Below are 17,661 nucleotides of genomic sequence, written 5' to 3' on the forward strand. Positions count from 1 at the left end.
TAAATTAATCCCACAAAATTTGCGCCCACACTTCTTGCTTAAAAATATCCATTTCTGTATACAGAGAGTGCACACATAATCTTGTGGATGCAATTTAAGCACCCCCATTCAAACCGGTCTACCTTAATGTCTCATCAGAAGGAACTCTAGAATCTGCTTGGAGTGGAAATACAGATTTTTCACAAAAAAGGAATTCCTTGGCAAAAACATGTTGTATTCGATGTGTCAGTTCATTGTGTCTGTTGTAGAACTGCATTGTTTGGCTATCTTGGCTCATTTTGACACAAACTGTGATGCTCTTACACTGAGAAATACCTTGATCCCCAGGTAATCTCATTTACCTCAAGAGGACTTACTCATGGTGAAAGGTATCATTCAGCCACACATTATCATTTGTCCTCTGCATTTTTTGTTCATGTGGGTTCACACTCCTTGCACAAACTCCAAACTCAAAACAAACCATCCCAAATGGCAAAGTTCTACACGGCATGGGTCCAAAACTTCTCCTTTTGCTGGCTTCATTTGATTTCTATCAGAAACCATAAACTGAGCTCAGATTTGCTCAAAATTAAGTCAAGTCCCACTTGAACCTGGTCAGAGACTTCTGCGTTGTATCTTGGTGTTTTAGACTATCTGAGAGTTGAGAGAGATCGTAATAGCCTGGATATGTAAACCTGTTGTTGAACTTAGCCTGAGTTTCAGATTTGTAATGAAACTTAAAGGCCAGAAAGATTTCGCTATGTTGGGCTTTTATTATAAAACATTCAGCCAGCTCAGGTCTGGAGATATTCAGTGGCTATTGCTTTGCCTCCTATGCTTGTTGGAACACACATTTCTTTTTCTTCTTGTTCTGTTCAGGACAAGAATTCACCATGTCTGGTCTCAAGACCTTTGAGCTGATGGATTTTCAGAATGTGCTTTCTGGCGTGTACAGCTCAGTGGTTCTCTCGGCAGCTGGCACGTCTTTGACAGATGTTCATCTCTTCTGCCGTCAGGCTTGCAGCCAGGATCCTTGCTGCGATGGTTTTATCCTCAGCCAGGTTGTACTTGATGGAGGTAATCCATGTTAAAACTGCAAAGGCAAAAAGCTATCCCATATAATGGGAAACTTAACAAAAGCAAACCAGTGGGTGCAATTTATGCCTGTGCAGAGGGTCACTACTCTGCCTATGTGCCACTTAAGTCTCAATTAAACCAATAGGATTTAAGTGGTACGTAGACCTTTGTCCAGGGGTGAATCTCACTCCATTATGTGGGCAGACAGAATGTCTAAACACTGGATGCTTATGGTAGTAATCCCCTTTCTGTATTTGTATACATCTTTTAAATGGCATATACTGCAGTAATGAAGCTTGTCAGCAAGGTTGCCAGAAGTGGGTACATGTTTGTTGATGGGGGAATTAAAATACATGTGAAATGTTTAAAATATAAACTGATTACCTTTTTCTGTGATCAGGAAAAGGAGCTTTTCAACCAGACTTTTTACATCAGGTTATAGTTTCCCAGATACTTCATAATCACTGGAGTCAAACTAGAATGCAGTGAGGTGGATGGAGTGCAAAGCCCAACTCATGTGCAAAGGCTATTACCTTGATCAGGGCAGTCTTGTCTATTCTCTCCTCTCATGCATTCTCTCCCTTGCCTCATCCATCTCCCCTACAGTCCTTCCAAAAGTTAGAATAACAGAGTTTAAGGCCAAAAGGCACCATCAGATCACCTAGTCTGACCTCCTGTATATCACAGGCCACTAACTCAATCCAGCACCCCCACACTAAACTAAGTGTGGGCACAATCCTGCAAACGTGTATCATCCTGTACAGTGCATCTCACTGACTTCAAGACTATCTCAAGTATCTTGGCAAGATCATTGGTTCTCGGTCAATCAGTCAGATTTATGATCTTATCTGCTGTATCATCTCTAAGGGCTGTGCTTACCTGTCATGATGATATTCATTACTCAGTGTACATTTCTGTAGCTGTTGCTCACTAATATAGCGCATCTTGGCTTGAACACTGGGATATGGTCCAAGACGTCATACCTTTTGAGGTAAATGGTGGTATTTGATCTGGGCCATTTAGTACCAGCACTTAAGCATGTGCTTAACTATAAACCCACATTTGAATCCCATTGACTTAATTAAATTAAGCATGTGCTGAGGAGCTGTGCCGAATCAGGGCCTTTCTGAGGCATTTGATTTTACTTTATTGATTCTGCAAGAATTGTTCAACTCTTTCTTGTATTTCCAAGCACTTGATTGTACTTGGCAATGGGACTGCTCATGGCTGAAAGTGCTATGAATGGGGTTTGCTCACTGGGACAGGGACAACATGTCTTGAACATTGCTAAAGAATCATGCACTTCTGTAGTGCAATAGATACAAAAAACTGCATTAACAAAACATTATTAAGGTATCAATTCTGCAAAGGATAATATGCATACTTAACTTTAAGCACATGGATGGTACCATTGAGTTCAATGGGAATGTTCATAGGTATAAAATTAAATACAGCTGTAAGCGCCTGATTTTCCAAGATCAGAGCCTGAGACTGCAGCACTTAAAAGTTAGAAAATGCCAGAACTAGGGTAGTCCATGCGATCATGATTTTGCCTCTTGTGCATTATAATACAGTCTTTGATTAGATGGGCTAATATTGTTTTTTCCCCCAGAACATCTGCACTATTTAGAGCCCAGGATTTATTTATGCCATGTGAAAATTCAGTGCTTTGCAAATCAATGGCTTTGGATATAAACTTTCCTTCGTATCATAAATATGGAAAAAATGTTAGTGTCCCATGAAACAATAAATATGTGAAAGAAAGTCAGTTTTTAAAGGAATCTTGGCTAGCATTTTAGCTACCATTTTTCTGGAACTTTAATTATTGGAAACAGATTGTATGTATTGTACACAAAGTCCAAGTTATTAATGAAAGTCCAACAGAGCATGTTTACCAAGATTGATTTTGTTGGCAGTTTTTGGGTGTATTTTTTGTGCAAAGTGCCAAGATGAACAACCTTTGATGTTTCTAAATCATTTGTAAAACACTGGCAATTTTATTTATAATGTGGTACCATAAGTATATGTCTGCTCTTTCGGGATTGATACCCTGATATTTGTTTTTCATTTCTACTTCCTATGTTAAACTTCCTGATATATTTCATTGCTTTGTTTTTTTTGGCTCATGCCATTTTAAAATGAGAGCTAGTGGTGCAGACCACAGAATGATGTTACTGTATCAGTCACAAATCATTCAACAAAGTGGCAGCACAGCAGACCTGATTAACTAATGTGTAATCCAATATAACTCCAGTGAAGCCATTGGATTTACATCAGCACAAAACTAGAGTAATGCAGGAGAGAATCAGGCCCATAATATTTCTGGTAAGGACAATACAAAACAAAAAGCAACCCGTTATAGGTTTGTCCACTTCACATGCGTTCATTGTCAGAATGATTTGGCCTCCCTTTTATGTGTTTAAGGTCTTGCTATCTGAATGTGTGGAAGAGGTTATGAAATGACTTCACATTATGAAGACAGGTTTCAGAGTTGCAGCTGTATTAGTCTGTATCTGTAAAACCAACGCTTATGCCCAAATAAATGTTAGTCTCTAAGGTGCCACAAGGACTCCTCGTTGTTTTTGCACATTATGAAGCTGTCTGGTTACTTGTGATAGCATGTTTGGGTCAATAACGCCTAAAAAATCCATGGATCTGACTGGTATTTTTGGTTAAAGGTTTAGAGCATTCACTGCTAGTAGGAAATACTTACCTTTACTTAGAAAATGAATTACACCTCTACCCCGATATAATGCTGTCCTCAGGAGCCAAAAAATCTTACCACATTATAGGTGAAACCGCGTTATATTGAACTAGCTTTGATCCACCGGAGCATGCAGCCCTTCCCCCACCCCCTCCCGGAGCACTGCTTTACCGCATTATGGCTGAATTTGTGTTATATCGGGTCACATTATATCAAGGTAGAGGTATTTTAAAGGACATTTTAAGTATATGTAGAACACCTTTATGTCTGAGCCGTGACAGCAACCACCAACCAAGAATGCAATGAATCTAGATATTATAGAAGTAGATTGGGAGCCAGAATGCCTGGATTCTACACCTGGCCATGCCATTGACTCATGGTATAACTTCTGGGAAGATTTACACCTAAGTTGACTGAATTCAGGCTCCTGTCCTATAAAGCTTTCAAGCACATGCCTAAGTGCTGTGTTGGTTCAGGGCCCAAGATCGTAAGACTGCTGAGGCCATGAGTGTGCATCTCTATTTCTGCTATGAAATGCCTCACATGCGGTTGGGCGTTGTTAATTATTATTCAATGTTACTTGTAAAGTAGGAGGTATTTGTGGGTGCTTAGCATCTCAGAAAACCAGGCTACAAGCTTATATGTCTTAGGCATGAATTTAGGTGTTCAGCTTTAGGCACTCAAATTTGTAAAAATTGGCCCAATTTTCTGAGCATCCCAGTTTAAAAAAGGGATGACACTTACCAGTCTTCCTGTGGTGTTGAGGTTTATTTAATGATTACAAAGAGTACTGACACCCTTGCATGAAAAGTGCAGTGTAAGTATTATTACAAACATGCAATTCTCTCTTCAATTGAATCTAGGCGCTATCCTGTGTGGGCTGATGAGCTACCCAGATGTGTTAATCTGCCATAGAAATGACTGGAGTCGAAACTCAAAGCCTGGAGGAGATAGAATTTGTAAAGGGGTGAACTACAATGAAAAAAAGCAGCAGTTTTTATTCAGTCTGGGAGGACAAGAGTTCACTGGAAGTAAGTAAATAAATTCTTCCATCATAAATTACGTTTGCTAAATTATCCTCTACTCACTGTCCACAAAGACCCTCCAGCCCTTTTCTCTGTTCCACTCAGTGAAAGCTCTCCCTGACTTCAGCGATAGTTTTGCTGGAATAAGGACTACAGGATCTGGCTATGCATGAGCCAAGTGGAATGAATTTAATTGCAATGGGCTTAAATTGCAGCAAGGGCGGTTTAGGTTGGACATTAGGAAAAAATTCCTAACTATCAGGGTGGTTAAGCACTGGAATAATTTGACTAGGGAGGTTGTGGAATCTCCATTGTTCGAGATTTTTAAGAGCAGGTTAAACAAACACCTGTCAGGGATGGTCTAGATAATACCTAGTCCTTGCATGAATGCAGGGGGCTGGACTAGATGACCTCTTGAGGTCCCTTCCAGTCCTACGATTTTAAGATTCTATGAATTATCCATTAGTCTGCTGCATTTTTATGACTTAACCTACCAGATGGGCCTTTGTACTTTATTGTGGCTTCCTGTGTTAATGAAAATGAACAGAGGTCAAAACACATTGTTTTACAATGTTCTGCAAGGGCTTTGTTGAACACTTAATTCAAGTCTGTTCAAGTTAACCGTCTATCTGAAAACAAAGGTATCCATGGTCTCATTTCTACTGTAGTCAATGGGTGCTTCCAGATGTCATATGATCTAAACTCTTGGCATAAATTAATTTTATGGCAATTTAATTTTCAAGGTTTGTAAACTCAAAACCATGGTTCAAAGCCAAGAGATCCTTTGACTACGCAGTTACGTGTTTTCATTCCTTGTTTAGATAGAAAGGTCAAAAGAACCTTAGCAATATGTAAGACAGATACCTGGTGTGGTGTGTTGTCTTGAGGAACTAAAAATTATTATTCAGCTTTTAGAGTTAGATTAAAAAAAATAGAGGCACCGCAACTGCTTATGTAAATTAATTACACATTTAAAATTACGGGCATGCAGATGCAGCTTGTCAATTGTGTGCACAAAGGTCTTGACTCACCACTCCACGGAAGTGACACCCAGATAAAAGTGGGGAAATATAGCAGTGAATCAGTCTCAAAATATGAAATCTCACATTTAAACAGGATAACTGCATGCGCAAACAGATGAGTGTATGCTACTGCTTTTGTACCCTGAACTGTATATTGATGGTGTTCAGTTGCCAGTTTTTACCCATCACCATGTATTATGTATATGTAGTTCAGATTCTGAAAACTTAAACCCAGCATTATCACAAGTGTCCACAATTTTAGCTGCCTTCCAGGGGCCTAATTTTTCAGAGGCGTGGATACCAACAATTACCATTTAAATTGAGTGGTGTTATGAATGCTCAGAACCTCTAAAAGTCATCCCGAAATATCTCCGCTTGAGTGGCCAAAAATTGATGAACACTTCTGAAAGTAAGGACCCCAGTACTGCAACTGGATCTGTCTGGGCAGAGACCCCGGTCCTGTGGAGCTTCACTGAATTCAGTGAGAGACCATATGGGCATGGGGTCTGCTTGCATAGATCCCATGCAGGATCAGGACCTTGGGACTTAATCTGTCTGCCAAACATTCACCATGTGTAAAAAGGGAATAATCATGCTTACCTGCCTCTCCCACCTCTTCTCACGGGGGTGCTGTGTAGGTCAGTTGATGTTTCTACCGCATTTTTAAGATCAAAAAGGCTAACTATTATAATACAGTCGGTTACCAATGCTTTGACTGGTTGGACAGCATTTAAGATTCTTATTGCAGTACTTAGGTGCTATGTTGATGGGTACAGTATCAGAATCTATATGGACAGACAGAGAAACACTGCTTACAATACTTATGACTTCTCAACCCATGTCGGGTGGAGGTTCTTGTATATCTTCCATTAATGCAGTATCTGAGCACCTCATACCCTTTAATGTATTTGGTCTCACGACATCCCTGTGAGGTAGGGATGTTCCCCTTTGACAGGCACAGAGAGATATGCAACTTCTCTAGGTTTACCCGGAACTTCTGTGGCAGCTCAGGGCTCACCAGACATAGTCTAGCACCCGAGCTACTAGACCATCTTTCCTTCAGTGTCGTTGTTCTGTAAATGTTGTTGCATAGTTGTATTCAGTTTTGGAATGTGGTTTGATATAATTTCCCGGCCACTCACCATAAACTATTTAATTAATTTGAGCAATTGCACTAATGAACATTTCTTTCTTTGTCAGCTGCTGAGCTCTCCGAAGAAACGGAAGGAGCCTTCAGCAGCTTTCAGCGTGTTTATCTGTGGAGAGGTGAGTTTTATCCTGCTGTCACTTATAAGAGGCAGAAAGATAAAATATCAAAAAAAATGGGGGCCACAGTCTCTGTGAGTGTAAATGGAAAAGTCGTTTGATTTTAATGGAGCTGCACCGGCAGAAAATTTGGCCCTAGACCAGAGTCTTTTCTCACCTACAACGGCATGATGCTGATGTAGAATCAGTGTCAGCAAGAGGTGAATCAGGCCCATTGTTTCTGAAATCTATGCGAGAAACTATGGAGACATAAGCCATTTATTTCATTGTCAGCCCCTAGATACCATGGTAATTTGGCACTTTGCAAATATCTAGATAGATTTGTTTAATTATCATGACTCATCACAAGCTTCCATTGTTCCCAGTAGATTTACTGCATGAATATCCCAAAACACTTTTTTGCTACCACTCTAGGAATACATAGGCCTGCATGCTTCTAGAGCCTTGGTATTGAATATTTACCGAATATGGATATTTACTGAGTTTAGTGGATTCATTTTGGTTCAGCATGGTGGGATTTTCAAAAGCACCTTAAGGCAGTTCCAGAGCTTTTGAAAATCCAACATTCAGAATATAAGAACTACCCTATCAGAACAAACCAGTGATCGTTCTAATTTGGTGACCGTCTCAACCAGTGGCCTGTGCTTGGCTCTTTAGAGGTAGCTGTAAAGTCTCCTGTAGTGTAATTCACTTGTGCAGTATATATCACAGAGAGGAATTTCTTTTTAACTCCAGCTTTTGAACTGCTTGTGCCCTGAAGCATGGGGACTGATACACAAAACAGGGGCTAAGTGCAGACACAACTGTTTCATCCTTTAGTGAAACTTACTAAGCTGTTTGCCTAGATAGTAACATTGCACTGTAAAATGTTCTTTGATAACTTGTGTAAAACTCAGTATCAGCAAACTGGGTCATTACAAAAACTAAACCTAATTTCCCGAATACTAATTTCTCCCTACTCTTACTCACACCTTCTTGTCAACTGTCTGTAATGGGACACTCTCATTACCACTTCAAAAGTTATTTTTCCTCCCTTGGTATCCTGCTGTTAATTGATTTATCTCATTAGACTGACCTCTCACTTGGTAAAGCAAAGCCCATCCTTTCGTGTATTTATACCTGCTCCTGTATTTTCCACTCCATGCAGCTGATAAAGTGGGTTCTAACCCATGACAGCTTATGCCCAAATAAATTTGTTAGTCTCTAAGGTGCCACAAAGGCCTTGGCTACACTGTCGCTTTACAGCGCTGCAACTTTCTCACTCCGGGGTGTGAAAAAAACACCCCACTGAGTGCTGCAAGATACAGTACTGTAAAGCGCCAGTGTAAACAGTGCCCCAGCGCTGGGAGCGTGGCTCCCAGCACTGCAAGCTAATCCCCATGGCGAGGTGGAGTACCTGCAGCGCTGGGAGAGCTCTCTCCCAGCGCTGGCTCTGCGACCACACTCACTCTTCAAAGCGCTGCCACAGCAAAACTCCCGCGGCAGCGCTTTGAAGTTTTGAGTGCAGTGTTTTTGCTGATACAGACTAACACGGCTACCCCTCTGAAACCTGTTTAAGAACTAATAGTGAGTGTGTTTCACAGGCGATCTGCAACTGGAATCAATATGAGCTTAAGGGACAATCTTTTTGTTCTGTGTCTGTACAGCACCTAGCACAATTGGGGCCGTAGCCCATAACCAGGACTTCTAGGCACTATATTAATACCAATAATACAGAATAATAAATAGCTCTGATTGTGTTCTAGGTTCTGATATGATTACCCGGCTGAAATCCTCTGCATGTGATGCTGCTGTTTTACAAACACAGGCCGAGCTAATGTTACCAGGTACTGGGTAGTACTGCAGTAGATGCTGGGTAGTGGTGGTGGTGGTTTGTGATGTACGAGCGGTCAGACTAGATGATCAGATGGTCCCATCTGGCCTTAAACTCTGACTGTGAAATAACAAGGGGAAACTTCAGATTTGATATATTTCATGTGACAAACAAGGAGGAGGTATTTAAGACAGTGTAGGTGAATGCAGAATTTAGCTACGAGGGCCTGAAACGCATGGTGTCAAGCCTACTTTTTTTCTCTTTATTGAAGTACATGCATGGGGAATGAGTAGGTTTGGGCAGATTGGCTCAGACAAAACAAGAACCCCCCTGAACTTTCTCCCTGGCTTCTCTTCCTTTTTCGTTTTCACATGTCCCTGCACTTCCATGGCCAGGAGAGAAGCGGAAGTGCTGAAATATCAGAGGAGAGCCTGTTCTAATGACAATTGTACAGACTTGGAAGATTTGGCTTCTTCTGATAAGCTTCTGAATGAACGTACTGGTCCATAGCTATGTTGATTTGCGCCAGCTGAGGATCTGGCCTACAGACTTTTGGGAGCTTAATGGAACCAAACCTGAAGTCTGAAACTAGAATCATAGGCCTTTTGTCTATAGACACCTACTGTTCCAGATTATGCTTTTGGTTAGGCCAGTGTAAATCCAAAGTAATTCAACTGAAGTCACCAGAGTTTCTTCACAAGTGTAACTGAGAAAAGAATGTGGCCCCTTGATGGCAAAGTTTTGGTTCATCTACACCAAGTCGTAATCCTTCTGTGAAGCTTTGATGAATGTCTATGGGAGATCCAGGTGTGATTTAAGGAAGCTAAAATGGTAAAATATGGCAAACTGTTACTGATTTACCTCATATAATTTGCATGAAAGACGAACTAAAATTCCCATGTAACTGGCTAAGCTCCCATATGATTAGTGGAACACAAGTCTAGACTTTAAAAGGAGGAATAAAAACATTTAAAACATTGACTGAAATTCTTTTCATTTACCTGCCAAGACTTGAGTTCAGGGCCTTGAGGTTCTACATTTTCCCTGCAAGAACTGACAATATTATTAAAACCTAAAGCAATGTAAGGAATGCAGCTTTCTGCACTGTGTTTTAGGGATGAGTCATATCAGCTACTGTTTCAAGAGGGGCTGTCCATAAATTATTCAACACATTTTTGGTGATTTTTTTTTTCCCCGAGACCCACCCACCTCTTGTAACTCTTGTAACACTGAAACAAACACACACACTTAAGGACCCACTCACCCTCTAATGTGTTACATAATTTATGGACAGCTCCAGAGAAACCTAGGAGGCTGAAGGGTTGGGTCTTGATAAATAAAAAGACTTGCAGGTCACCTGTTAAAAATACAGAGTTATTGAGAAATCTGAGGAAATATCTGCAAGAATGAGACTTTTTATTACAGCACGATCGCGTTTAGAACATATGGCAACATTTATGAATATTTTATGATGAGAGAAAATGAATAGACACAGTAAAGTATTAGTGTTTCTTTGGTTTTGTGTTTCAATTTTTTGCTGACTATTTTAGTGCTTCATGGATTAAATAACATAGGAGTCGTACAGGGCCAAAATAATGTGCGGTGGTCTGCTCCACCCTTTTAACAAATAAGAGAGTGTTTGTTGACAGAAGGAGATCAGTGGAAAAACAACAAAAATGTCCCAAGAGTTGCATGGGCTTATTTAAGGGCAATAATTGAAAAGAGACAAAAATAGCTCAGGGAAGACACAACAGTCTACACACATTTGAAGGGAGCACATGCCAGGGATAGAGAAGAATTACTTAAGAAGTTATGTGGGGGTTTTACTGGGAGACATAGGATTAAATTAATAAAAGGAGCATTTTGGCTAAGTATTGGGGGCGGGGGGAGCTTGCTAATAGTGGGCTGTTGGATAACTTCCCACGGGAACTGGTGGAAATTGCATCACTTCAGGTCATTAAAACTAACTTGATTAATGTACTAGAAAAGATACTGTGAGGAATGATCCTGCAATGGATAAAGTTAACAGACAGATGCTATGATATGAGCATATTGTGCTTTATTTCAGCCCCTTAATAGACTCTTGGGGGGAAAAAAGATTAAATCTCAACCCAAACACAATTCAAATACACGGGTATTATCCCTGAGGCAGTCTTATTTAAAACCAACCTGGATATACATTAACCCTGGGAAAAGGTTACAGCTGAGACATGTGAAATTCAGAGTTTTATGTATAAACAATCTTAATGTATCCCAGATTGTAAATAAATCTTGCTTTTTTTTTTTTTCATGTGGATCAGATTCTGTAATGGAACTTTTTTCCCTAATGAACAACAGTCTGATACAACTAGACCAAAGCCGTTCCCTTCCATCCCAGCAGTACTGGCTCTTCAAACATAAGTATTCAGCAGACCAGGCGACGCTCTGGTGTCTCACACGTAAGAAATCATAGAACTTTATTCTACATGCTAGTAGAGAAACAATAATTAATCAGCAGTTTCGATAGCTACCATAGTCATGGGTGTTAGAAACCACAGCGTTTATGGATTTTTTTTACAGGGAAAGCACAAAAATTCACATGGGAGTCATGGGTTGTAATCACCAGTCTCAATGAGAAGCCACTCAGCTCACGATGAAGCTGGCAGGCTGGCACTACTCCTTTGCTGCTCAGTGGCTTTGTCGACTGTGGCAAAAAACTAACTCATTGCTGGTGCATCTTCACTAGCGGTAGCGGCAGTGGAAGATGTAGTGTGGGGTAGACAGTACCCAACTGTTCTTACTAACAAGTTAGATGACGTTGTGTTAAAATCATCTGAGTCCTGCCTACACTACAGCTGTGGAGCTATACCAGTGGTGAATTCCAGAACATGAATTTTTGCCAGGATAGGCACAGTTGTTCGTAAAAACTTGAGTAAATCCTTTAGCTCCTAGGTAAAGGAAAGGACAAAAGTCATGGAGTAATGCCCAAAAACGTTTGTTATAAAATGTGATGATATCTTTAGTTTTCCATGATACTGGGGCTCAGATATGGGCCTGATGCTCCTCTCATACTACTGAGTAACTCCACTGACATCGCTGAAGTTACAATGTGGGGTAACAATGGGGTAAGAGAGAGGAGAATCAGACCCTGTGTTTGTTTACTGCCCATTCATCCATTGTGATGTCCCAAGTGCCGGACTTTAAGACATTAAAACACCAAAGAAAAGTGACCTGCAAATGAGGAAAAAATGGTTTGCGGCCATTTTTGCTGTTTTAATGATGCATAAACAAATCCTGAAAGGTTTCTTTTAGCCACAGTTCGACCTGGAAATGGACTAAGAGGTCATAAAGAATAAAGAAGGCAATCACTGCATTGTGTTCTCAACTCATCTTCCTGGCACCTGTCATCCCTCTGTTATTTAGCTCTGCAAGACATCATTCAAATCAAGTTTGTCTATAGTACATATTTTATGAAACAACACTGGCATTGGGGGATAACCTATTTCCATATTTTGGAAAGATGGGTTGCTAAGTCTCTGGCTATGTTTACACTGCTCCATAGATCAGACTATGGAGGTATAAACAGCGGTGCACACCAAAGTGCTGTCCTGTAACTCCCCCATGTGGATGCTGCAGGTGTGAACTAAAATATTCCTGGATCACATTAACATAGTCCTGTTTGAAGAGGATTATATTATCTCGAACTAGGAAGCTTTTAGTTTGCACCCGCAGCAGCCACAGGGGGGAGTTACAGAGCAGCACTGTGATATATACTTCTGTTCACACCCATGTAGTCTGAATTGCGAGGCCATATAGACAAGCCCTCTGACTAACAGGAAAGCAGCTACTAAAAGATATACCCAACACTATCGACGTATTTAACTTTAAGAAGTCAATGAGACTACTCACATGCTTAAAACACTTGTGTAATTTTTGCAGCATCAGGGCATCAACCTGGTAGCACAATAATTAGCAAACTGGCCTGATCAGTTTGTTGTTTTATTTTTTTTAAGTGCACTAGAGCCTTGGAGTTTTGCAAAATTCCTCTACTATAGCAAGGAAGGAAGGCAGCCAGCCAGGGTGTGAATTTCAAGGTAAACCACAAAAAGGAACCAACTCATATGGTCAATGTGCATAGAAGCATTTTTAGTGTATGAGAGAAACTCTCCAGAAATCCTTTTACAGATTTTTCATAGGACATTCTAGAAATTGCTCATACTGCCTCTTTTATTTTATAAACCAGAAGAAATATGCAATTGTTATTGTAGGTTTAATATATTGAATTAGTTTGGAAATCCTCATATCTGTTTCTTGGGTGTTCTGGTCCCTGTTTTATTAAAAGATTGCCTAAAACAGGAAAAGACTGTGAACCAGATCCTACTCTCAGCTTTTCCTGTGTAAACCTGGAGTAATCCCACTCATGCCAGGAAATTATTCCGAGTTTACACCAATTAAAAGCAGAATTTGTCCCTATTTATTTTTCTTATACAGTAATAGCATAATAACTACAATAATACACACTTCAATAAACGGTATTTGTGCTAAAGGTTTAATATTAAGAATTATAAACAAGTGAGAGATGGAAATGGAGAGAAGGGGAACACAAATAGCTACGTTTATAAAACTGAGCTGCTCTGCCTCTTAGGTTGTGCACAAGAAGATGCATTTTGTCAGCTGGCTGCTCTTCAGAATACCACAAGCACATATTTTGCCTGCACGCTCTATCCAGAGGCTCAGATCTGTGATAATTACATCAACCACATCCCCGAAAACTGTCAGACAGTATTACCCCAGCAATTGCAGACCGTGTATCACAAAGTAGGTAAGCTTTAATTTCTGTGTTAAATTGGATATTTCAGATGGATGTGTGTTGTATTCCTGGCGGCATTGATCAGCATCTCAGCTTTTACTTTGAAGGATGTCAAATGGGAATGTAGGAATGTTATGAACCACAACAAGGAAGACTAGGTGGCTCTGGATATAACATGAAGTAGCAATGAAAGACTAACATTAGTAACTGAAAGGCATCAAGGCTATGTGATGGCCAGTTGCTGGTGATCTCCCTTCAGTTCCTAGTGGAAGGATATTCACAATGCATCCCAGTTAGCATCTATATCAGAGGGGCCAAAGGAAACTGCACCAGGAGTCCTCAGACTTTTCCCTAGTCTGAACAGTATTTGAATATGGAGATTGTCTTTGGGATGTCTCCCATCCCATTCACAATCATTGATGGCAACTGCAGTAATTGTGTTAACAGAAAAGTGTTTAAAGTATTTTTAGCTTTCTTATTGCTTCCAGCCCCATAATATCGCTCTGTTCTAAATGAAAGAACCCAACACCCGAAGTACTGAACATTGACTCTAGTAAGAGCCAAAGGGAAGGGGAAGCTGCAGACACTAGTCACTCTGCATTCTCCCAGTCTTCCCAGAGATGCTGCATTCAGTGTGAAGCGGACTATCTAATTCAGTGGACTGGAATCACTTAAATACAAGTCCCTGCTGGCCTGGGAATTCAGAACCTGAACTTGACTCCTTTACTTATCAGCCCATCTTTCTGTCATTAGAATGCCTGTTGGGCATTCATCCTGCGTAGAAAGAAATCTAGTTGTCAAACATGTTGGTCTAAATTTATTTTCCAATACATTGAGAAATCACCGCGGTGTCATAGAAATGTAGCTTTCTCCCTCCTTTTTATGTTCGCTTAAATCATTTGAGGGAAGAAGTAACTTGCCCTTTGATGTTTTCAGTCACTCTAGAAGGGGCTGTGAAGAGCTTCTACACACGTTTACCATTCCGTAAAGTAACTGGAGCCTCAGTGAGAAACAAGATTGACATGAGTGGGAAAGCCATTTCTGATGGGTATGAGCCAATTCAATTCTGTTTTGTTAGTATGGGGCTTTGGCTACATCCAGAATATCAAAACCATATCATGTAAATGGAGAGGATCAGGCATATTCATTAAAAATATTAAAGAGCAGTATATCTTTTTGGGAGAATAACTAATATATTACAAATATTAATCATATGATTTTAAGTGAATTTATAATATATTCATTGTATTATCTAATCTGTATAATGCGATATCACAAAATCAGTGATTGGCTGGATAGGACTGTTGTCAATAATGCACACAATGCATCTATGCTAATGTTTTCAGTACAGTCACTGTTCTAAATAACAACAGCTGAGCTTCTGTACATACAATGCAAAGAACTAGAGGGTGCAGTGTGAGTTTGCAGATTCTGCAACTCCTCACTGCAGTGTATTGGCTAAACCCTCGGGGCCTGCAGACCTAGGATTGGCAACAGTCCCATATTACAAGGGAAGTCCCTTATTTAAATAGAAAATTACCTGTCCCCTACTAAATCAGTGCAGGATGCCTTTTATCCTGTACCTCAGCATATTAAAATATTATCATTATGCAAAACCAGTTTTATTATGACGTTACCTTCCAATGAGATAAAGTTTGTAAAATTAGAGAATGTAGTAATGCAGAATCGGTCCCAGGATTTACTGAACAAATGTATGTATAGCACAGCAGTTCCCAAACCATGGAGCGCGGACCCCTGGGGAAGCACGATAAGGTTATCGGGGGGCATGAAGACCTGATGGGGCCATGCTGAAAGAGTCATCAGGAGGGGGCCTGGTGGCAGGGGAAGCTGAAGGGCTCTGTGCAGGTGGTCTTGGCTTCCAGGACCAGGCTCCCTGCCCACCTTGTTCGCCCACTGCTGCAGCTGGAGTAGCTACAGCCTAGCAGTTATGGTTGTCTACGAGGGACATTGGCAGAGACTCTGTGAGCAGGGAAGAGAAGGCTACACCCTGGGAGGATTGACCATCCTGCCAGACAGAGCCCCTTCCTGAACCTAACCATTCAGCACAGCTCCAGGGCACACAGCCCCATCCACTTGCCCTGCTAGATAGAGCATCTGCAGGGAAAGCGGATGGACCTGTGCTCAAGGATTGGAGTCAGCAGAGGGTCATTAATCACTGGTGCATCTTTCCACTCTTGTCCCAGCCCTGGCCCTTCAGTGCTGCCCTGTTCACTTTCAGAGGTGGATCCCAGCAGCCAAGAGTGCTTGTCTGCTGCAGGGAGAGGAAGATTTCCTCAGCTGCCACATGGTTAGAACACCCCACCCTTTGTGGTACTGAGCAGTGAGCACCCCACCCCTGGCCCAATATCACAAGCTATTCCTCCCCCCGAGGGGTGCTAAGAAAACAGTTCTGAATTTTTGAAATACAATGTTGGCAACCCTAGGCAGACCCCTGCAGGAATTTTGTGAACAAGGCTATAGTTTCAACTGGCTGCCAATTGTACTAAAGTCTGGAATATTTTCTTCTTTCTGGTTAGGTTTTTTGAGTGTGAGCGCCGATGTGATGCTGACCACTGTTGCACGGGATTTGGGCTTTTAAATGACTCACAGTCAACAGGTATTCTTTACTGAAGCTGGATTTATAGAGTTCATTTTTCAGTCTGTGTCTGTTACACTGAATGTTGCTATTCTTTCAGCTTGAGGTGGCCAGGCTAAAGCCCATGCTGAGCTTATCAGTACCCCTTTGGAACATTTCTGGTGACAAGCTACTCTCTCATACTCTGCAACCTGATGGCTTGGGCAGTACCCATGGATGTGGGAAACCAGTGTGCAAGGCCCTGCTGAGCCTTATTCAGAATAGTCAGAGTTGGAAAATTCTCCTCTGAATTAGTCACAGCAAGGACTTGACCGTGAGTCTGCCACATCTAGGCTGACCAGATCGCAAGTGTGAAAAATCGGGACGGGGGTAGAGGCGAGTGGGTGCCTGTAGAAAACAAAACCCCGAATATCAGAACTATCCCTATAAAACTGGGACATCTGATCACCCTATCCACATCCCAGGCTACTGCTCTAAACATTAGACTTTCAGGCATCTCATACATGCACACGCAGACTTCCAAATTTCAATCAGAAAACAGACATTTCCACACAATTCTGTTTTCACAAAAACATTCAAAGGGTCTTGTCCTTCTTCCAGTGCAGAGCAAAAACAGATTTTGAAATGGAATTGTCATTCTATAGATAGCTCTGCTTCTTATGTTTCAGCCATCTACCAGAGCAGTAAAGTACTTACCAGCCTTAGCTCCCATAAGTAACATCTCATAGGAATAGTTTCTTAGCAGGGCTATAGCTTTACCAGTATTTCACACAAATGGATAAAATGGTATATCACCCATATCCCCACATCCAGTACTAGCCCCACTCTAAAGACTTTGGCTGATTTCCAAAGCGTCTCAGAGAGTTAGACACCCAGACCCTGGTGAAATTCAATGGGGGTTGGGCATCTTATTTTTTTCTGTGCTTTGAAAATTTTTTTAACTTTGTCTTCCTGTGTTCTCCCAAGCATGATCTTGAGAGAACACATTTTCAAACTGTCCACTGATTTTGGGCGGTCCTCATTTTTGAGAGTATCTAGCTTGAGATGCCCAAGTCAACATTTGCAGACTTGGGTGCCTAATGGTTTACAAAAACATCCATGTGACTTATAGCTGGTTTAAAGTCAGAGGATGTAGGCTCCTTGTCATAAACAGATAGCTAAGGGTTAATGTTTCTTTTACCTGTAAAGGGTTAACAAAGGGACCCACACACCTGATCAGAGGACCAATCAGGAAACTGGATTTTTCAAAGCTCAGGGAGGGAATTTTTGGGGGGGGTGGTCTTTTGTCTGTCTCTCTGTTCTGTTGCTCTTGGCTCTGAGAGTGAACTTTCTCTCTTCAAGCTTCCGTAGTCTTCTGTTTCCAAGTTGTAAGTACAAAGGTAGAAAGACA

At 41.1% G+C, this 17,661-nt stretch overlaps 1 protein-coding gene across 2 annotated transcripts in view; it reads left to right on the forward strand.

Annotated features, from left to right (window-relative positions):
* The window catches only part of TG (thyroglobulin), a 216,760-nt gene that overhangs the window by 72,439 nt on the left and 126,660 nt on the right, over positions 1-17,661 (forward strand). For both annotated transcript variants that reach the window (XM_075063253.1, XM_075063254.1), the window contains exons 26-33: positions 859-1,056; positions 4,624-4,791; positions 7,008-7,073; positions 8,819-8,899; positions 11,187-11,324; positions 13,511-13,687; positions 14,612-14,723; positions 16,213-16,292. In XM_075063253.1, the coding sequence (XP_074919354.1) occupies positions 859-1,056; positions 4,624-4,791; positions 7,008-7,073; positions 8,819-8,899; positions 11,187-11,324; positions 13,511-13,687; positions 14,612-14,723; positions 16,213-16,292 (1,020 nt within the window). The remainder of the gene's footprint in view (positions 1-858; positions 1,057-4,623; positions 4,792-7,007; positions 7,074-8,818; positions 8,900-11,186; positions 11,325-13,510; positions 13,688-14,611; positions 14,724-16,212; positions 16,293-17,661) is intronic.

This window comes from Chelonoidis abingdonii, chromosome 2 (assembly GCF_003597395.2).
Source record: "Chelonoidis abingdonii isolate Lonesome George chromosome 2, CheloAbing_2.0, whole genome shotgun sequence".
NCBI lineage: Eukaryota > Metazoa > Chordata > Testudines > Testudinidae > Chelonoidis > Chelonoidis abingdonii.